The 17241-nt window shown below is 52.3% G+C and overlaps 8 protein-coding genes across 8 annotated transcripts; 3 read left to right on the forward strand and 5 right to left on the reverse strand.

Moving 5' to 3' along the window:
- Positions 1-532: 532 nt before the first annotated feature.
- Positions 533-2269, forward strand: PG998_005678 (cytochrome P450; the record flags this gene model as incomplete). The annotated part of the gene is made up of 3 exons (XM_066872496.1): positions 533-736; positions 808-1174; positions 1326-2269. The coding sequence occupies 3 exons, from the start codon at positions 533-535 to the stop codon at positions 2267-2269; spliced, it is 1515 nt and encodes a 504-aa protein (XP_066732593.1).
- A 384-nt stretch (positions 2270-2653) lies between these two features.
- Positions 2654-4170, reverse strand: PG998_005679 (uncharacterized protein; the record flags this gene model as incomplete). Its single annotated transcript, XM_066872497.1, has 6 exons — positions 2654-3027; positions 3100-3179; positions 3245-3456; positions 3555-3713; positions 3794-3898; positions 3997-4170. The coding sequence occupies 6 exons, from the start codon at positions 4168-4170 to the stop codon at positions 2654-2656; spliced, it is 1104 nt and encodes a 367-aa protein (XP_066732594.1).
- Positions 4171-5086: 916 nt separating this feature from the next.
- Positions 5087-6775, forward strand: PG998_005680 (uncharacterized protein; the record flags this gene model as incomplete). Its single annotated transcript, XM_066872498.1, has 3 exons — positions 5087-5335; positions 5418-6231; positions 6297-6775. 3 exons carry the CDS (start codon positions 5087-5089, stop codon positions 6773-6775), a joined length of 1542 nt encoding a protein of 513 aa, XP_066732595.1.
- Positions 6776-8182: 1407 nt separating this feature from the next.
- On the reverse strand, positions 8183-8543 carry PG998_005681 (uncharacterized protein; the record flags this gene model as incomplete). The annotated part of the gene is made up of 2 exons (XM_066872499.1): positions 8183-8374; positions 8424-8543. 2 exons carry the CDS (start codon positions 8541-8543, stop codon positions 8183-8185), a joined length of 312 nt encoding a protein of 103 aa, XP_066732596.1.
- Positions 8544-9444: 901 nt separating this feature from the next.
- On the reverse strand, positions 9445-10281 carry PG998_005682 (uncharacterized protein; the record flags this gene model as incomplete). Its single annotated transcript, XM_066872500.1, has 1 exon — positions 9445-10281. The coding sequence occupies one exon, from the start codon at positions 10279-10281 to the stop codon at positions 9445-9447; it is 837 nt and encodes a 278-aa protein (XP_066732597.1).
- A 1365-nt stretch (positions 10282-11646) lies between these two features.
- PG998_005683 (uncharacterized protein) lies at positions 11647-12675 on the reverse strand (the record flags this gene model as incomplete). Its single annotated transcript, XM_066872501.1, has 2 exons — positions 11647-11760; positions 12058-12675. 2 exons carry the CDS (start codon positions 12673-12675, stop codon positions 11647-11649), a joined length of 732 nt encoding a protein of 243 aa, XP_066732598.1.
- A 1157-nt stretch (positions 12676-13832) lies between these two features.
- PG998_005684 (uncharacterized protein) lies at positions 13833-14933 on the reverse strand (the record flags this gene model as incomplete). The annotated part of the gene is made up of 4 exons (XM_066872502.1): positions 13833-14380; positions 14529-14641; positions 14734-14805; positions 14917-14933. 4 exons carry the CDS (start codon positions 14931-14933, stop codon positions 13833-13835), a joined length of 750 nt encoding a protein of 249 aa, XP_066732599.1.
- An 887-nt stretch (positions 14934-15820) lies between these two features.
- PG998_005685 (uncharacterized protein) lies at positions 15821-16024 on the forward strand (the record flags this gene model as incomplete). The annotated part of the gene is made up of 1 exon (XM_066872503.1): positions 15821-16024. The coding sequence occupies one exon, from the start codon at positions 15821-15823 to the stop codon at positions 16022-16024; it is 204 nt and encodes a 67-aa protein (XP_066732600.1).
- Between the last annotated feature and the right edge of the window lie 1217 nt (positions 16025-17241).

Genomic DNA, 17241 nt, shown 5'->3' on the forward strand with positions numbered 1-17241 from the left:
TTGCCCATCGGTCGACATGGCGGTTGGCTGTATGTAGACGGGTTGCATGCATATATTGGCTGCCATTTTGGTTTGAATCGGGCCATGATCGGCCTGCCGAAGTGATTGCGAGATGATTGCCAAGACACATGACCGACCAACCAACCCAAACATAACAAAATTGGATCAACATGTCGCACATCTGGTACTTCGGGCGTCGCTGTGCCGCCATGTGCCGCATTCAGGCATGTCGCGTCTCTCTGATTTGGAGGGGGCGAGGGGTTTGCTGATTGCTGACTGCATGCCGCTGCGGCACCGACCGGGGATCAGCCGCCATTCCATAAGGAGATGTGCTGACGGCATATGCATATGCAGGTTGGAGCCAACGAGTATGTGCACTGCAGGACGTTCACTACGTAACATCAAGACATGAAGCCGCCGCGGTGGGACGCCAAGATCCCGGCATTTAATCAGCCAGTGTGCAAAGGTGAATCAGTATTCGAAAGAGGCGACCTGCCACTACAGCCCTACGTCTATACTTTCCAACGCCGTCATGGAGTACACTGTTATCCAGCTTCTGTGGTCATCTGCTTCCGTCCTGTTTATGTACTATCTCATAGACTTACTATCGATCCGCAAGCATACAGGACATCCTCTGATCGGCAATAGCTGGAAGATAGCACCCCGATTGAAGCTCAACTTCGACTTCTTCTGGGATGGAACTCGGTTATTACAAGAGGGTTACCAGAAGGCACGTGTCATTCAATTATGCCGCATTTAGGAAACGATGCAACTCTAGACAACCAATTTGTATTTGCTAACGATTAGATCCGACATGTGCAGTATAAGTCGGGGACTTTCCAACTGGTGCGGAATCAAGGAAATATCGTGATCCTGCCCGCCTCGCTGCTCGAAGAGCTCTCTGTCCTACCATCCAACGTTGCGAGTCCTCACGGTGCTTTGGAGCACGATCTCCTCGGGTCCTATACTGGGCTGAATCTTATCCTGGAGAGTCGGATACACCACTCTATAGTCCAGCGGAAGCTCACGCCGCGGCTGTCCTTGCTCACCCCAGCTCTGGAGGCAGAGCTTCGCTTTGCACTTCAAGAGTCATTCCCAAAGCTGCAACATGATAACTGGGCCGAGTTCCAACCGTACCAGATCTTCGGAAAGATTTCGGCGCGGCTCACCGCACGTGCGTTGGTTGGGCCAGGGTTTTGTCGAGACCCAAGGTGGCTCGAAGTAGCATTCCAATATACCGAAAATTGTATGTAGGACTAAGACCCCGGCGCCTTCGGATGCTGCGGACGAGCACCTATTTCGTACAGAGCTAATCGTCACTGTAGTGTTCAGAACCATAGTAATTCTCCGTATACTGCCACAATGGGTACATCCGCTCGTCAGTGTCCTCTTGCCCTCGTTTTGGCGAGGCCGGCACTATCTCCAGCAAGGAAAGGACGTCCTAGAACCGAAGATAAGGGAGCTTATACAGGAGGACCACACGTCTACCCCTGATAGCTTTGACCCGGAGACTTCCAACGTTTTATACTGGCTCACCGAATCAGCCAAGGGCGCAGATCGTGATCCCGACACCATTGCTCACATCGAAGTTCTCCTGGCTCTTGCGTCGGTACACACCACTCTGTTGAGAATGGTTAACGTCCTTTACGACATCACCGCCAGTGGTCACGACTTGGTGGAGGAGCTGAGAGACGAGGTGCAAACCGTGTTCAACTCGGAAGCAGCGTGGGCTAATCCCGGCTCCTACGACAGGCTGTACAAGCTGGACAGTGTACTCCGCGAGTCTCAACGCATGTCACCGCCGACCACCCTGGGGATGAAACGGCTTTTCAAGGAGGACTTCACTTTCAGTAGCGGTCTGCACATGTCCAAGGGGACGTACGTCTGCATGCCGATCTTCGCCATCGAGAACGACCCGGCCAATACATCGAACCCTGAACAGTTCGACGGCTTGCGAAACTACCGTGCCCGTTGTTCTGTCCAGGTGAACAAAAGAGGTGATGCGTCTGCAGACGGCAAGGAGTACCTGTTTTCGTCCCCGGGGAAAACCGTGCTGAACTTTGGTTACGGCAAGTCGGCGTGTCCAGGGAGATTCTTCGCAAGCTTGATTATCAAGATGCTTTTCGTCAAGCTCCTTACAGAGTACGATTTCCAATTCCTCCCGGGCCGTGGCAGACCCTCCAATCTCATGGCCCATGAATTCCTGTTTTCGTGGCCGTGGGAGAAGATGGTTGTTCGACGCAGAGGAAAGACAGTTCCGGTACCATGAATTGTAGATCGCCCGAACTGTGTTACTTTCCTCAAGGGAAATATACATGGATGGTCCAAGTGTAAAAGGACCATTATTGTAGCGCTACCACGTGACGAGTGTTGTGTTAGATGAGCATGGGTTAGACCGAGCACAGGTTCAGAGTAAGGATATTAATACAACTGGAAAGTTGCATCAGCAGCGGGGGAGGGATGAACGTTCTGAGCTTGGCAACTAAGGAACAAAATTAAGAAAAAGGAAATAGGATAGAAAGAAATCGGCGATAAGATATTCTTATTTCCCGTTGTCGTCAAATGTGAATTTAGTTCCACTACGATAATGCTAATAATACGAGCACGCCCTCCTTAATTTTTCCATTATCATAGAGAAGGTGGTGGAATGTAACTACTTGGAAGTCACATCCACACCGCGGGTGACTTGAATCTTGCCCATGTTCTCCAAAGGGATCGAGCCATCTTCGCCAGACTGGCGGTCGTAGGTCCGGATATGGGTCTTGGTCTGGGACTCGCCCCTCCATTCCGGGTCGTCGTGTGACAGATGCTCTTGCGAGGCGGTGTTTGACTGCCCATCGCCGAGGCGGCTGTGGTCCGTATGGCTTCGCAAATTCCTTCGATCGGTGCCGGAGAAGATGGACCGGTAGCTGCGCATGAAGACGTCTTTACCGATTCCCCATAAAGGGGCGTAGCATGGCAGGCAGGCCGCGATGATGGAGGCGTTGGGCTCCATCAAGAGGAATATGAATTGAGTGGCTTGGGTATCTGGTTGAGCGTGCGGGTGTTAGAGAACGACGTTCACTTCTAGGGAAGAAGAGGATAAGTGCAGGAGCATACAAACTAGGCTCGGCGCATCGATGATGTCGTGAAGGATCCTGTTGATGAGAATGACTCGCACCAGTGCGGCGACACAGCAACTACACGACCTCGCAGGTTAGCGAAACTGAGCTCCAAAGCATATCGTGGTCGATTTCGCACTCACAAGAGTCCAAGCCAGAAGACCAATGCCAAGCCAATCTTTCGCTTCATCGGCATCTGCAGGCCGAAGATCATGGGCAAGGGGAAGAGGAGAACGACAAAGTCCAGCACGAGCGTTCCGACGACTTGGGCTTGGCCGACGGCAATGGGGTCGAGTACAAACTCCTGCTTCCCCTCCACAATGAAGTCACGGGGGTCTCCTTGGAAGAGAATGGTCTGTTTGGTGAAACACACTAAGTCAGCAACCCGACTCGAAGAGGAGATCGTCCGCGAGCAAGCAGCAGCGACCGGGGAGAGGAGGGGTGTCGACCTACGAAGAAGACAGTGATGCCCCAGGTACTGACGGCGGCAATGGCGACCCAGACAGCTATCCTGAACGGTTTGACGGGGAATACGCGTTGGTAGAAGAGCAGAATGGCTATTTTCACCGTCGTCAAGTCGAATTGGGTCAGTAGCGATTCCACGACGAGACACTACGACATGTTTGTGTTAGCTTGCAGCTGCTGGGCCAAGACACAGCTAGTGCAGTATCGCCAGTGAAGAAACAACGAACCAGAGACGCATTCTTGTTGCCTGTCAGGACATCGGTCTTGTAGTGGTCTATGCCCATGATCTCGGCAAAGACCCAGACCACGACGCTGAGACCAAAGGTGAACATCTGCCATCGCGGTTTGGATTAGTAACACGAATGGGCATAAGTAAGATTCACGCCCGAGCGGTGAGTATGCGGGGTAGCGAAACGCCATGTTCACGAACCCATGTGGCCAGAATCCACCAGTCGTCCGACTTCAGACCGGCCCTGGTGACTCGTCGAGCCTTGAAGCGCAGCAAGATGGCAATGGCCGACAGCACCGGGAAAACAGCGGATACGATGATGAGATCCTTGGTGATCAGCGACAAGCCGGGGGCGGCGGGGGCGGGCGACGACATGTTGGTAGCAAGCACGCAGACGAGCGATTCGAGAGAAAGCAAGCGAGCAAGCGCCCAGCAATTGTCGCGTGGCGGAACCAGCAGATGTGATAAGGAGGGCAGGAAAGGTGATATGACCAGAAACACCAGCTGCACAGCTCCGAAGGGTTCTCGAAGCACCTGCAAGAGACAAACATATCCCTCTCCGTGTGACTTAAGTAAGTATTACTGGCAGACGACAAGCCGCCAAGCTGAAGGCGGGCGACATCCCAAAAGCACCCCCCGTCCCGAAATACCCTCTGTCCATTGACTTGCCGTATCTAGAGAACGAGGCACCGTATTTGGAGTAGGAGGAGCCGGTGTGTGTGGAACCGTGGCATCCGGAGGAGCTGTATGTCTGGATGTGCAGGAAAGCAGAGATGCGAGTGCCAATGCAACACATAAGCACGGCTGGCCGGAGCCATGTCGGTCTTTTCCCTTTCGGAAGCAGCTCGCGCAGGAAAAGGAAGTCCACCCCGCTTTCCTCCCTCCACACCCACTCACACACGCAAGTATAGGTAGCAATATGCACAAGAGCGGCACGGCCCTGTTGCAGGTGCTTCTTCTCATCACACGTATCACGTGTCCCGTCACCCGTCGAGTCAACGAGTAACCGCCAGGTACCTGCCAGTACCGCGGTCCGCCAACATGTCTCAGCCCGCCTGGTAGGGCTCCCATGCTCCGAATCTCACAGAACCCGCATGCGGACACTTGTATCCGAGTAGGGCTGCCACCACCTTCCCCAGGCGACATAAAATCCTTGGGTCGGACAACTGACTCGCGTCGCTCTTGGCCGAGGCACGGCATACAGACCTGGACGGGCGCATACTCCTTGTTTTCATACACCTAGGTCGCCATTACACCTGTTGCCACCAAGTGTGTCATTATCGACGCTGCCATGCTCGTCCAGAACTTCGCAGACTGGCTTCACGTCCTTATACCCTCTTTGGTGGGCTATTTCCAGATATATGCCCTGCCCCTGGCTATAGCTTACTTCGTTCATCTTTGCTGGCACGGAATCCCGGCTGAGAAGAATGCAAACAAGCTCCCAGTGGTGAACCGAATATTGCCTTTCGAGCCCCAGCTCATCACCCGAATCCGGTGGGGGTTCTGGGCGAAGAGGATTCTTCAGCAGGCTCACGTGGAAGTGAGGGACACCCCAAGAAGGCTTTATTGCTGAGCCCAACTGAGTTATGATGAAAGGACGCTAATAATGAAATTCAAAACAGTATGGAGACGACCCTTATGTTCTGGCTCGAGGCGACATGGACGTCACCGTCCTCCCGGCTTCCATGATCCCCGAGCTGAACCAGCTCCCTGCTGAGGTCATCAGCACGCGCGAGTTCCACGCGCATACGCTGCTGGGACACATCACCGGGATCGATATCGTGAGAGAGACGGGCTTCCACGTCAAGGTGTTGCTGAACCGACTGAGCCCGGCACTGCCTCAGCAGATCGAGCCCATGAACCGGCGGATCTCGGCTGCCATGACCCGTGCGTTGCCGCAAACGCCAGGAGAAGCGGCAGTCATTAAGCCGCTGGAGCTTTTTGTCGAGTTTATCAGCGAGGCCGTGGCGCTGATGCTCTACGGATCGCCGTTGTGCGATGATCCAGAGATCGTGCGCTTGTGTCATCTGCATACCAGAAATAGTGAGTTCAGTTACTTCCCATCAGACCAAGTATTTTCAGGAGGCTACGTCGCTAACCATGAGGCAGTCTTTACCATAGTCTTCGTTATGCGTTTCGTACCCTCTTGGCTCCAGTCAACCCTCGTCTGGCTCTTACCGTGGAAATGGAGCCTGGCTAGAACTTGGAAGGCCATCCAAGATGTTGTCGTGCCTGAGATCGAGCGGCGTAGAAAAGCCGAGCAAAGATCTGATGGTGATGAAGAAGAACACCAGGATTGTATTTCGTGGATGGTCAGGGATGGGAAAACAGACGTCGAGCAAGATCCCGAGATACTCGCGAAGCTTGTGGGCGCACTCACAAGTGGCTCGACCTTCAGTACGGCTGGAGTGGTTTCGGGCGTGATAGCGAACCTGAGTATTCGCCCGTCGCTATTGGAGGAGGTGCGAGAAGAGATCCAACAGGTCTACGATGAAACCCAGGGAACTGGACCAACAGCGCCCTCAACAGCCTGCCGAAACTGGATTCGGTCATGAAAGAGACGGCACGTCTGACCCCTGCCGCCATGGTTCTTTACAGCCGCCACGTGGAGGACGACTTCACGCTGTCGACGGGCCTCAAATTGCACAAGGGTCAGAGGATAACGACAGTGCCTCAGATCAAGTCGATGAATCCGGAGACCTACCGCGACCCGCATACGTTCGATGGTCTGCGGCATTGTGGGGGTCAGGCGTTCCGGAAGGTGGACAACGACGTCCTCACATGGGGATCTGGCCGTTGGGCATGCCCCGGGCGATTTGTGGCCAATGTCATGGCCAAGATGGTTCTCGTCAAGCTTATACTAGAGTACGATTTTCGGCTTGTTGGCGACAAGAAGCTGCCGGATGTGGTGATGCACGAGTTCACCCTCTTCAACCCTTTCACGAAGCTCGAAGTCCAGCGCAGAGACCAGGTTTCCTAGGCTCGATATAGACCATGTATTAATACATAGATGCGTTGAAGCAAAGCAACCCTAGAGAGCCCCGGTACAGTCAATGGTGAATAGACATAAGTCGTATCTTGACGAGCTAAGTCATTAGCTCAGCAACCGAGGGAATGAATTTGGTGTTTGCATGTTGGCCAAATTAGATGTCCCAGGTGATGGTTTGATCGGCATATGGCTTCGCCTTCTGTTTTTCCTCTAGTGCCAGAACTGTAGAACAGGACTATCTGTCGATTGACCAAACTTTCTCAACCCGAAACCGTACCATAATATCATGACCAATATGCCCATCATTCGAAAGCTATTGCGTTGCATGCCCACACGCTTGTAAGTGCAGTAGGCCTAGTTTCACTGCGATCCGTTCTTTCTGTGCGCAGTGAGACGTCGGCAAGAGGGTGAAAGTACAGAGAGGGAGCGTGGTCAAATTCTAGCTATGAGCCATATAGACTACCGATGATCCAAAAGATGGAAGCTTTGTCAACGAGTCCGATGATTCCGGATTCGTATGAGAGTGACTTCTGATTTCGCAGAAGATGAGTAAGACCCATTACTCATTTGATCATATGAGTGGCCTTCACAACATCACAGTCACCCCGACTTGCCTGTGCAAGTCAGGTCTCAGAGAAGCAATGCATCCCTGCAAGGCCAATTCCACTGGGAATTGCCTAGCAAACGACTCACTTCTGCTCTGAGTAGACTAGTGGCAAGACATGGCCGTTTCCTTCATTTACAATACTGTCCCCATGTGGAAAAGGGCGTCTTCTTGGGTATGTACGTCGAATCCCGTCCGTCTTTATGATAATCAAGGCAGCTGACTTACAAATCATTACAGAATCGATTCAAGAGAATATAAAGCAGATTCCGACCTCCATGGGCACCGAGTCCTCCAGCCGACGAGACGTCATGCCCACGAAAGGCGAGCATCGATCTCAACCCTCTTTCCATCGCTTCATGGACCTGCCCTCTGAGCTCCGCCTACAGATCTGGCGTATGGCCGCTGAACGAGAGGCCAGCACCGGCCCTATGGTGTTGCCTCTCCTGTACGCGTACGAGCCGGACTGGGAGCCCCCGAGATCCTATATCCACATCCCGCGCCGCTGGCAACAGCAGTACCTGCAGTCGCGGCTCCAAGCGCGCCTGGCGCTTCTGCACAGCTGCCATGAGGCGCGGGCCGAGCTACTAGGTCCGCCATTGTCAGCATCGCAGCGTGGCGGCAACTCTTCGTCTCCTACGGTGTTTTCGTCCGCACAATCTCCATCACTGCCCGACTTGCCATCGCCCTCAAGACCGTCGTATCAACTCATGCTAGCCCCCCAACTAGGCATCAGCGAGCCTGAGAGCGAGGCTCAACTGTGGCGCGAGGCCCTTGCCAACCCCAACTCAACCCTAACAACGAGGATGCCCGGCCTCGTCGCCTACTACGACGACTCTTGCCTCGTGGACGATCTGTCGACATACTTGTTCCCTTCGATGGACTGGGAGCGCCGATGCTTTGCCATCGACTGGCGGCGCGATGTGCTCATCCTCAACTTCGTCGGGGGCGCCGCCGTCTGGCGCTGGCATGCGGAAGGCCTGCCCCTGGTTCTGGGTCAGGCGGCTCAAGTCATCGTGGTACATGACCACCTACACGGGTCACCGCCGTGGATGCATAGGGTCGTGATTCACTTCGGAGTTCGACTGCGGGGGCTATGGTTCCTGAACAGGCTGGTCTGGAAGCAGGCAGAGTATGATCTGTTGCGTATCCCATGGGATAACAACCACCGACGCGGTGGAGTTGACAATAATAACTGCGACGGCGACGAGGAGGATGGGGTGGAAACAACAGTAATGCATGCAATAGATCCATGGGACATCTTGATTAGGGTGGACATGGAAGTCTCTCGGGACCTGGTTGCTCGTGGTGAGGTTAACATAGAAGACCTGCCGGTCCCATTGGGTTTGACGACGGAAGCTATTAATGGCTGGTCGACGCCAGTGAGGGTGGGCACTATAACAAAGACAACATAGGCAGGCGTGGCTCAACTTTTGCCTCGACTCTGTGAACTTATACTATCGTGAAGCATGCCATTTCAAAGAATAAAGACAGCAATTAGTCTGCGAAAAGAATCACATTGAAGCGAAGTTACGGTTCTATAGAGTATTGGAATTTCAGTATCTGCCCGGATCATACTTCTTCTGCAATTTGGGTGTTCTCCTTCATCGATGTATTTGCAGCTCTCTCTGTTGTCAACAGGTATCGACAATCGAAGAATATCAATAAAAAACGCCAGACCATTTCCTCCTTCCTGCTTTAATCCTGCTTTGCTCTATCCTCGCCTTTCTCTCTCTCTCTCTCTCTCTCTTGTATTGGAATGCTTTCATCTCTTTCCCTGTGGAAGCTTAAAGATCTGGAGAACAAGGGGTGGAACAACCTCCGAATATCCCTCCAATGGATACAAATTGTTCAATGCAAAATCGCGCTGGGCAAAGTCGTTGTGTGCAAAATCTTTGTGTGCAAAACCATGAGGGGCGAAAAGTGCTTTAAAAGCATCGTCGCCAAGGGTATCTCAATAGCCATACGCTACATCAGTTGATGCTGAGAAACTCGAAGTCGGTGGGCCAGTAGACATCCACCTCAGATTCAAGGGTGTGGAGAGCTTCGACTTGGTTCATGTGGGTGGCACGCACTTGAACAAAGCAGGACCCCAGAATCTTCCATTGGTATCCGTCGTCTTGAAGTACCAAGGAAATTCGGGCTCCTTCGTGGTTTCCGTCTGGGCACGCATGTCGGCGTCGAGAGCGGCGGTGCTCGAGAACCGAGTGATCTCGACGATCAGAGTCTTTGTCTTGGTGTCAGGCAAAGAAAAGTCGCTGTCGGTGCATCCAAAGAGATTGATCATGCGTTCGCGGTGGCGACGTTTCTGCAGCTCTTGGAGATATTCGTGAGGAGCATTGTAGTCCTTGCAGTCCTGCCAGGTTCCGTACACATCGACAGCCTTGAGGGCAGGGTGGTTGAGCAATTCATCCAAGCCACTAACAGCGCCCTGGCAGACCTCAGGTTCCGGGGCAGGGTGCAACTGGATCTGGACGTATTGTAGGTTTGGCATGCCCAAGACGCTATCAATCTGCTGAGGTAGCTTGTTTAGCTCTCGGCTGAGAGCGAAGAAGGATTGACGCCAAAGAGAGAAGAATCTCATTAGTAGTGTGTCCTCCCAAATCAGATGAACAGTTATAGCCAAGACCTTGCCAAGCTCGGTAGAACCATGCTGTATGCCAGTCAACTTGAAGGCATTCTTTTTCTGGGGATAATAGATCCGGACTACATGCTTTGCCAAGATTGCACCCATCTCTTCTTTGGTACGGCGGCATGTGTTGGCAAGGGCGAACCCCTGCTGAAATGAGCCTTCAGGGGAGTGGAACACATCAAAGGCAAACTGTTCGTAAATCTTATTACGAACTTCGCCCGGGAGCATTGAGAAGAATGCTGACTGGGCTTGGTCCATCATATTGGTTGTTGGCCTTAGATTCAACAATGACTAGACAAGGTTGTTAGCTCGAGGCTCCGGCCAGTTAATAGAGTGAATTGAGAGGTGAGGTTGTTGATCAGGGAAGCAACAGCGCGCCGGATTTGGAATATGTGTATAGACCACTGGAGCCTACTGTGGAAGGTTGTGTAGCACAAATGAATATGACGGTAAAGGGTGAGCTGGCGCCGACGACGAGTGGGTCAACAGAGATGAAAGGGGCGACCAGCAGATGCAGCCAGTGATGAAAGAGGATATATGACAGCTCGGCGATAGCGAAATACTGTTTGAATAGTTCTGTACACTTACTGGGACTAATATCAATAATCAATACCGAATACCGTAGAACAGACAACGTCAGTAATGATGTAGGGTGCCGAGTTGTCTGGTTTGATGGGGGTTAGTATAGTTGATGTGAAGGGTCATGGAGGGGAAGATGGGAGATAAAGTCAACTCACCTAAAGTTATCTTCACAGATCGGACGGATATTCCTTTTGTGAGAGGAAAATGGAAGATGAAATCGACGGAGTCAACTTCTGTGACGGTAGGTAGAACGAGTGCTTTCTCTTGAAAGATGAAATGATCAAACCAAAAGAAACCACCACTTGGCTGGTGACAGATGTTCAGTCCAGCAGATTGTAATGAGTGGAGGTTGTAACAAAGGCCAAGTAGAATGCCAGGTTTTGAAACAGGAACGTATCTGATGAGATGTGGTGTCTGCTACGTTGCTAGGTTGCAAAACGCATAAGGCAGTGTTCTCCTGGAGATGGTGTTGATGGGAGGGTATGGAAGAGACTATGTGTTGACTAAACCTAGTTGGGTGACGAGTTGGAAAAGGTATTGTTCTCCCAGAGGTACAGGCAGAATGTTGGTTTGCAAAAACACGAAAGATAGTCTTCTTCAAGAGGTACAGGTAGTTGTAGTTGTAGCTGTTGTTGTTGTTGTTGTTGTTGAGAGGGAGAGTATCTGAATCCCTTTGGCAGACGCGTTAGGACAGCCGTTTGATGAGTTAAAGGATAAGCCTGAATGGATGGCCGGTTGGATTATGAAAACAATGCAGAATTCTACGGGAGGTACAGGTAGATGGTGTGTAAGTGGGAGTGTGGGAGTGACTTGACCTCTCCCTCAAGAAGTAGAGCCGCTTGTATATTAACCTGCTGCAACAAAGTACAATCGTTCTGCACTCGATACTGTTGCGCCAACCAAGGCTATATATGCATTGTCCGCCACACGTGAATAACACGTTGATGGAGTGATCCAAGGCGTGAGCAATACGGCGCGTTAGGTATCGCAGACGTGAGCGGTACGTCAAACTGACCTCTCTTGTCATGAACCAAATACTTCCATCTAACCGGCTAACCGGTTCTTCGTATTGCTGGCACCCCCAGCGTTGCCCAAGTCTTCAATTTTCTTTGCTTCCCACGCTTTTAGGGCTGATTTGTTCAAATTAGATGCGGCAACCTGTGAACGAGGTCAGTTTCTCAACATAAATTGTGAGTTGACCTTGGCGGACGACGCAAAATGACTAGATGGTATTATTTGCCAAAACCAACTTTTTGGGGGTTGTCCATTGACAAAGGAGATTGAGCTCGCCACCCTTCTCGTGGTCGTCGGCCAAGACAGAAAAAGGGGACATGATTGGTGGCACTTCTCGCCGACTTTCTCGCCTCCGTCGTGGTCGTCGGCCAAGGACTAAAAGGGGTCCCACGATAGGGGACGACGACGAAATAAGAACGAAACTAGGCAGTGGAGACTTACCCAGTCGGCCGGCCACTCGACCCCGGTACTCGGGTCGGTGCCATCCCACTCCACGAGGTATTGGGTGGCTCCATTGCGGGTCACCTCGGCGACGACGTCTTTAATGCAGTAGTAGCCGTGCCGCTCAGCCGGGATCCCGCGGGAGAGATCAACTTCCGGCTGCAGCTCTTTTGTCGTCTTGGCTCGGTGATCCTTCTTCTTGAGACGATCAGACCCAGCAATGCTTCCTTGGTCCTGGCTCACCACGGCCGACGTGCTGCCATGGCCAGATGGTGTAGCTGCGCTAGCTCTCAACGTTCGCGTGGGACGGTGTGAAGACAAGGGGGCGGATAGGATGCTTTTTCTCCTCCCAGTGTTGGGACGGGAGGCTTTGGTGGCATCGTCGCTGCCATCGATGGAAGGGCTAGCGAGCTTATGCATCGTGTCTGTTACGATGCTGTTCGCAATGGCGATGCGCATGGATTGACGTTCGATCATGGACAGCAAGGAACTCTGCTTCGGTGTTGAGTGCTTGCCAGGTATTTTATGGATCCGAGAGTCCTGACGGTTGGACGACGATGACGACGTGGTCTCGGGAGCTTGCCTCGTCTTGCTTCGAGTAAGGCGCGGACTGTACATTGCGCCACCCTCGAGTGCAACCAAACTTGCCCTGGAGTTTCGAGTTTCTGCGCTGAGATTGGACATGCTGGATAAATGCGACAGCTATGGAAACAAGGAGTTGCAATGGGACTCGAGACTCAGATTGCGACGAACCTCGCACTGTCGAGAAAGGAAATACAGAATCGACAAGTGCTATGGGCGCAGTAGAACTCGATAAGAAGCTGCGAGCTTCACATTTGCGATGGAGAAATCCGAAAGGGCCCTTTCAGTCCAAACTCCTGAGAGCGTAGAAGGAGCGTCGGGAGCCACCTGTCGGCGAGGGAAAGAACGATCAGTACTAATCAATGCACCCTTGATAAATAAGCCATTCTGCAATGCTTTCTTCGTCCGAACGCAATGAGCATTGAATACAATGCAGCACTCCAAGGTTCATGAAGGGGAAGGCAATTCCCATTGAGACAGGGCATGCGGTCAGTAACATGCGACGCCGTATGTAGAACGAAATGGAGTGGAAATGATCGTCAAAGGAAGACAACATCACGCGAGTTCGGAGGAAACCCAACGACAGTGGCTAGATCGCCACCATCGTCCACGGAACGAAATCATGGAACATCGGTGGTGACTGGTGCATTTTGGCAAGGCTGCCTCCCCTTTTGCTTTCTACCAGCTATGCGACACCATGTAGCCCAGAGTCTGAGGCATAAGGTGACCTACAAGATAATGCATTCGAGCCCAGAAGCAGACGCCGGAAGTGAGACTCACGGACAAGGCGAAGTGTTTTGTAGAAACGTATTAGCAGAAGAAAACTCTTTCTCTATCATGAAAGCTACAACCCAAAGGCCTCTTCCGTCAAAGAGGAAACCAAAGGAGATAGCAGGAATCAATATGCCCTAGTAAGCCTGTCTTCCATGGCCAATGCCCATGGATGGGGTTTCTAGGTCATGCGTCCAACGGATTTGTTGTAGACCAAATGCTTTGCCAGTCGCTGCCAGACTCCGCGCCGTTCCACGCCATATGCCCTTTCGTGTTGCATTCGTACAGCACTCCCTACATTACACTGTAATTGGCAGCAACTTATCATTATTCAGTCGCCCCAGTCGCCCCCAATACTATTACCACCCACAGCCCTTTCCCTCGGGGCCAAGTTTCTTCTGCTCCTAGGCCGAACGCCGTGTCTAGAAAGTCTCCTGGTCATCGCCCTCCACCGCTTCGCCTTCGGCCGGGATCTCGAAGCCCTCCTCGGTCGAGTACAGTATCGCTTGGATCTGCTTGACAAGACCATCCTCTTGCTTCTCGATCTCGGGGTCTTCCTCGACAGCCTGCTGCACCAACAGCTCTATGTCGCGCAGTTTGCTAAAGTAGAAGTCACGCTCCCGCTCCAGACCCACAACCGTCTCCTTGAGCGTGTTGTTCTCGGCTGTCAGGGCAGCCGAAGCAGCGCCACCACCAGCCGACCGGGCACCCAGCCGAGGTCCACCAGAGGGGGTCGTGCCACCTCGTCGTGCGGCAGCAGTGTTAGGAGCAGCCCTAGGGCCAGCGCCACCGGAAGCAGGCATGGCGCCACTTCCCTTCCGTCGCGCAACGGCATCGTAGTCGCCGCCGGGGTAGTATTGGTCCCAGAATCGCTTGGTCCACTGCAAGAACTCGAGGTTGTCCTGCATCTTGCATTTCACGAGGGCTTGGACGGGGATGATTTTGTCGACCTGGTGCTTGGCGAAGCAGTCTGCGGTAGCATTTTGTAAGCAAATGAACCAGTAACGGGTATCTCCATCCCATAAAGGATTAAATGTTCGGTTGGGAATATGGGGAGCTGGGAAGTATCGGGGGATTCGGGTGGTTCGGGCAAGGTGCGGCGGCAAGTGAAGACTTACTCTGCAGCACCTTGAAGTTCTGAAGGTAGGCATATTCGGCGTTGACGTTGAACTTCACGCGCGACATAGGGATGTCCATGAAGATGCTGTCGAAGACCTGGCAAATAGCCGCTCTGTGGTTGTGAGGATCGTCGGTCAGCTCGGGAACCAAAGACAGGTAGGGTGGGGGAGGGGCAGGCAGAGGAGAATAGACGACCCGACTTACCCAGTACCGCACTGCTCGACCTTGGTCATGTTGAGCTGGAGGAGGCTGTTGAGCCAGCCAAGGAGCTCCTGCCTAGATAGCGTTGCATCATCATGTCAGCCGTTGTGGTTCCATCACAGGATCGCAGATCGCGGGGAAGCTTGCTGGGGGAGGATGCTGGGCATCAACACCATGAAAACTCACCGAGATTCGTTGGCCATGTTTGTTTACTGCAAATCGGACGAACGTAAAATGGAGGCGGGAGGGGGCTTTTGGGAGAACGCTAATCGAGGAGAAAGCGAAGGCGACAAATGCTCTGGCCGAAGAAATAGAGTCGCGAGAGGATGGCGTGCAAATCACGAAGGAAGCGGGAGAACAACAAGATCAATAACCGGGTTGGGTTGGAGTGAGTGGTGGTTTCTAGAAAGGAGTGGTGTTGCAACTTCCCGTTAGGCTTCTGCAAATAACACGGCAAAGATTAAAATCGACACTGGCGTCACCCAATCAACCTGCCAATGTTTGGTCGCGGCGGGGTGGAAGGCGGCAAGAGGCTGCGAACCACGAGCTTTTGGGGGCCCCCGGTGCACCGCCACTCTACAGGGCTTGAACTTGTTCGTTCCAGCCACACAGCTGCAGATAGGGTCGGTAATTAAATCAATCAGGCGAAGTCACTCCTTTCTTTTGGACTCAATTAATAGCGCCTGCTTCACCACGATACAGACAGACACTTGACACTTCCAAAGCGATTTGCATCCTTGCTCGGTTGACTTTTACTTTCGACTGCAACAGGAGGAATCCCGGCTTTGGAAGTGACTACTCGTTTTGGTAGCTGCGTTTCCGGTACAGCGTATTCAAGAGAAATAAAGCGTCGAGATATCTTGGATAATTGACTATGACTATCTGTCGAGGCACTTCCCGCGTACTTCCTTCCGTTTGGCAGTTCTCCATCGTGGCTTCGAACGACCCGGCGAAACCCCGCCTCATAGCTCAATCATGATCCTTATATGGCTATCCTAAATAAGTTCCATCAAAGGCAAAATCAGTGTCCGATCGAAAATGATACTGTAACGGGAAACTTACAGAATCATATGCCGATAGGTACACGCTAATGGGCGCGATCCTCTCGCGGGTCAACACGGGCAGGGTCGACACGGGCAGGGTCGACACGGGCAGGATTGACACGAGCTGGGTCGACTCGGGGAGGGTCAGCGCGAGGCAGGTCAACGAGGGCCGGGTCAACGCGAGCAGGGGCAGGCGGAGCTGGGACCGCCAAGGCCGAGGTAACGGAAACGACGAGGGTGACGAAGATTGAAGAACGCATGATTGCAAATAGTTTGTTGGGTATATGATATCAATGTGTGCTTGTTTCAGATGAGGGAGTATTGAGTTCTAATGTGTCTGATATTGGGGTTGCTTTGGTAAGTCGAAGTTGTGAAAGAAGACTTTTCTTGAATTTCGATGATCATTTATACACCTGTAGGTGGACATGCAGGGCACTGTTGGCCGAGAGCGTGAAAATGCCAAGTTGAAGTTATATCAACTCGCTGCTACCCTGAAAGTCATCCTAGTTGACCGACATAGAGATGGGATGTAGGCTACCCAATCGGAAACAGGCGTCTGAACCAACAACAAAACAGTCCCAAAATACTGTGCCTCATATGATCAAACCGCATCTCAGTAGCCTCGGTGAGCAAACAAGAATGAGGCAGTTGGTTTCCATAGTATAAGCTTCACCATCCCCTTTTGATCAATATATATCGGCGACATTGTGAGACCCGGGATAGCGATGTCCTGACCGGCACCATTAACTGTACCATTGGATCGTCGGAACTGCATAATAGTATGAAGTCCAGGTTTTCGTCATGAAAAGAACATGTGGACGGACAGGAGTGTGTAGGCCCGCAGAACCTTACATCGAACTACGTATTAGGGGTCTGGGGCGTTGGGACCAATCACGGGGCGCAGTCGATGTTTGCTGGCGGTGACGAGTGAGATCGACTGCCGCGTGTGGCGTGGGATACGCGCCCTCTGCGCCAACCGCGTACCCGTGGTTGCAACCATGTAATCCCCATTTTAGGTCAATATCGTAATCACTCCCAGTGCCGGCAGCAAGCAACGCTCCAGGCGGGCGTATTTTCTTCGAAAGCACTGACTATAATTCGAAAATAAAACAACCCTTGTTTTGTACTATGTGATGTGCTCCAGGACGCAGCCGAGCTGTTGTTTTTGTCTTTGGTGACTTCAGAACCAAATGTGATAGGCCCGTTAGACGCCTACAGGGTCTGAGTTAGAGCAAGGATTGCTGTTAAGTGCTTGTACCGTGCTCCCGACAGCGCGAACATAGTGACGCCGGAGCGTTGACCAGAGCAAATGATAAAACTACCCATCAGTTCGTAACCTTTAGTTGATGAAATGTGGCTCACTCATAATCAGCTGAGATAGACAAATCTTTAGACACCCAAGAAATGTCCATGTATGGCGGTTATCAAGGTTTGTAAGTCAGACAATTGCTCAATAGCTTGGAACTAA

The sequence above is a fragment of the Apiospora kogelbergensis genome (assembly GCF_038363985.1).
Source record: "Apiospora kogelbergensis strain CBS 113332 chromosome Unknown utg000003l_segment0_segment0, whole genome shotgun sequence".
In the NCBI taxonomy this organism is placed as follows: Eukaryota; Fungi; Ascomycota; class Sordariomycetes; order Amphisphaeriales; family Apiosporaceae; genus Apiospora; species Apiospora kogelbergensis.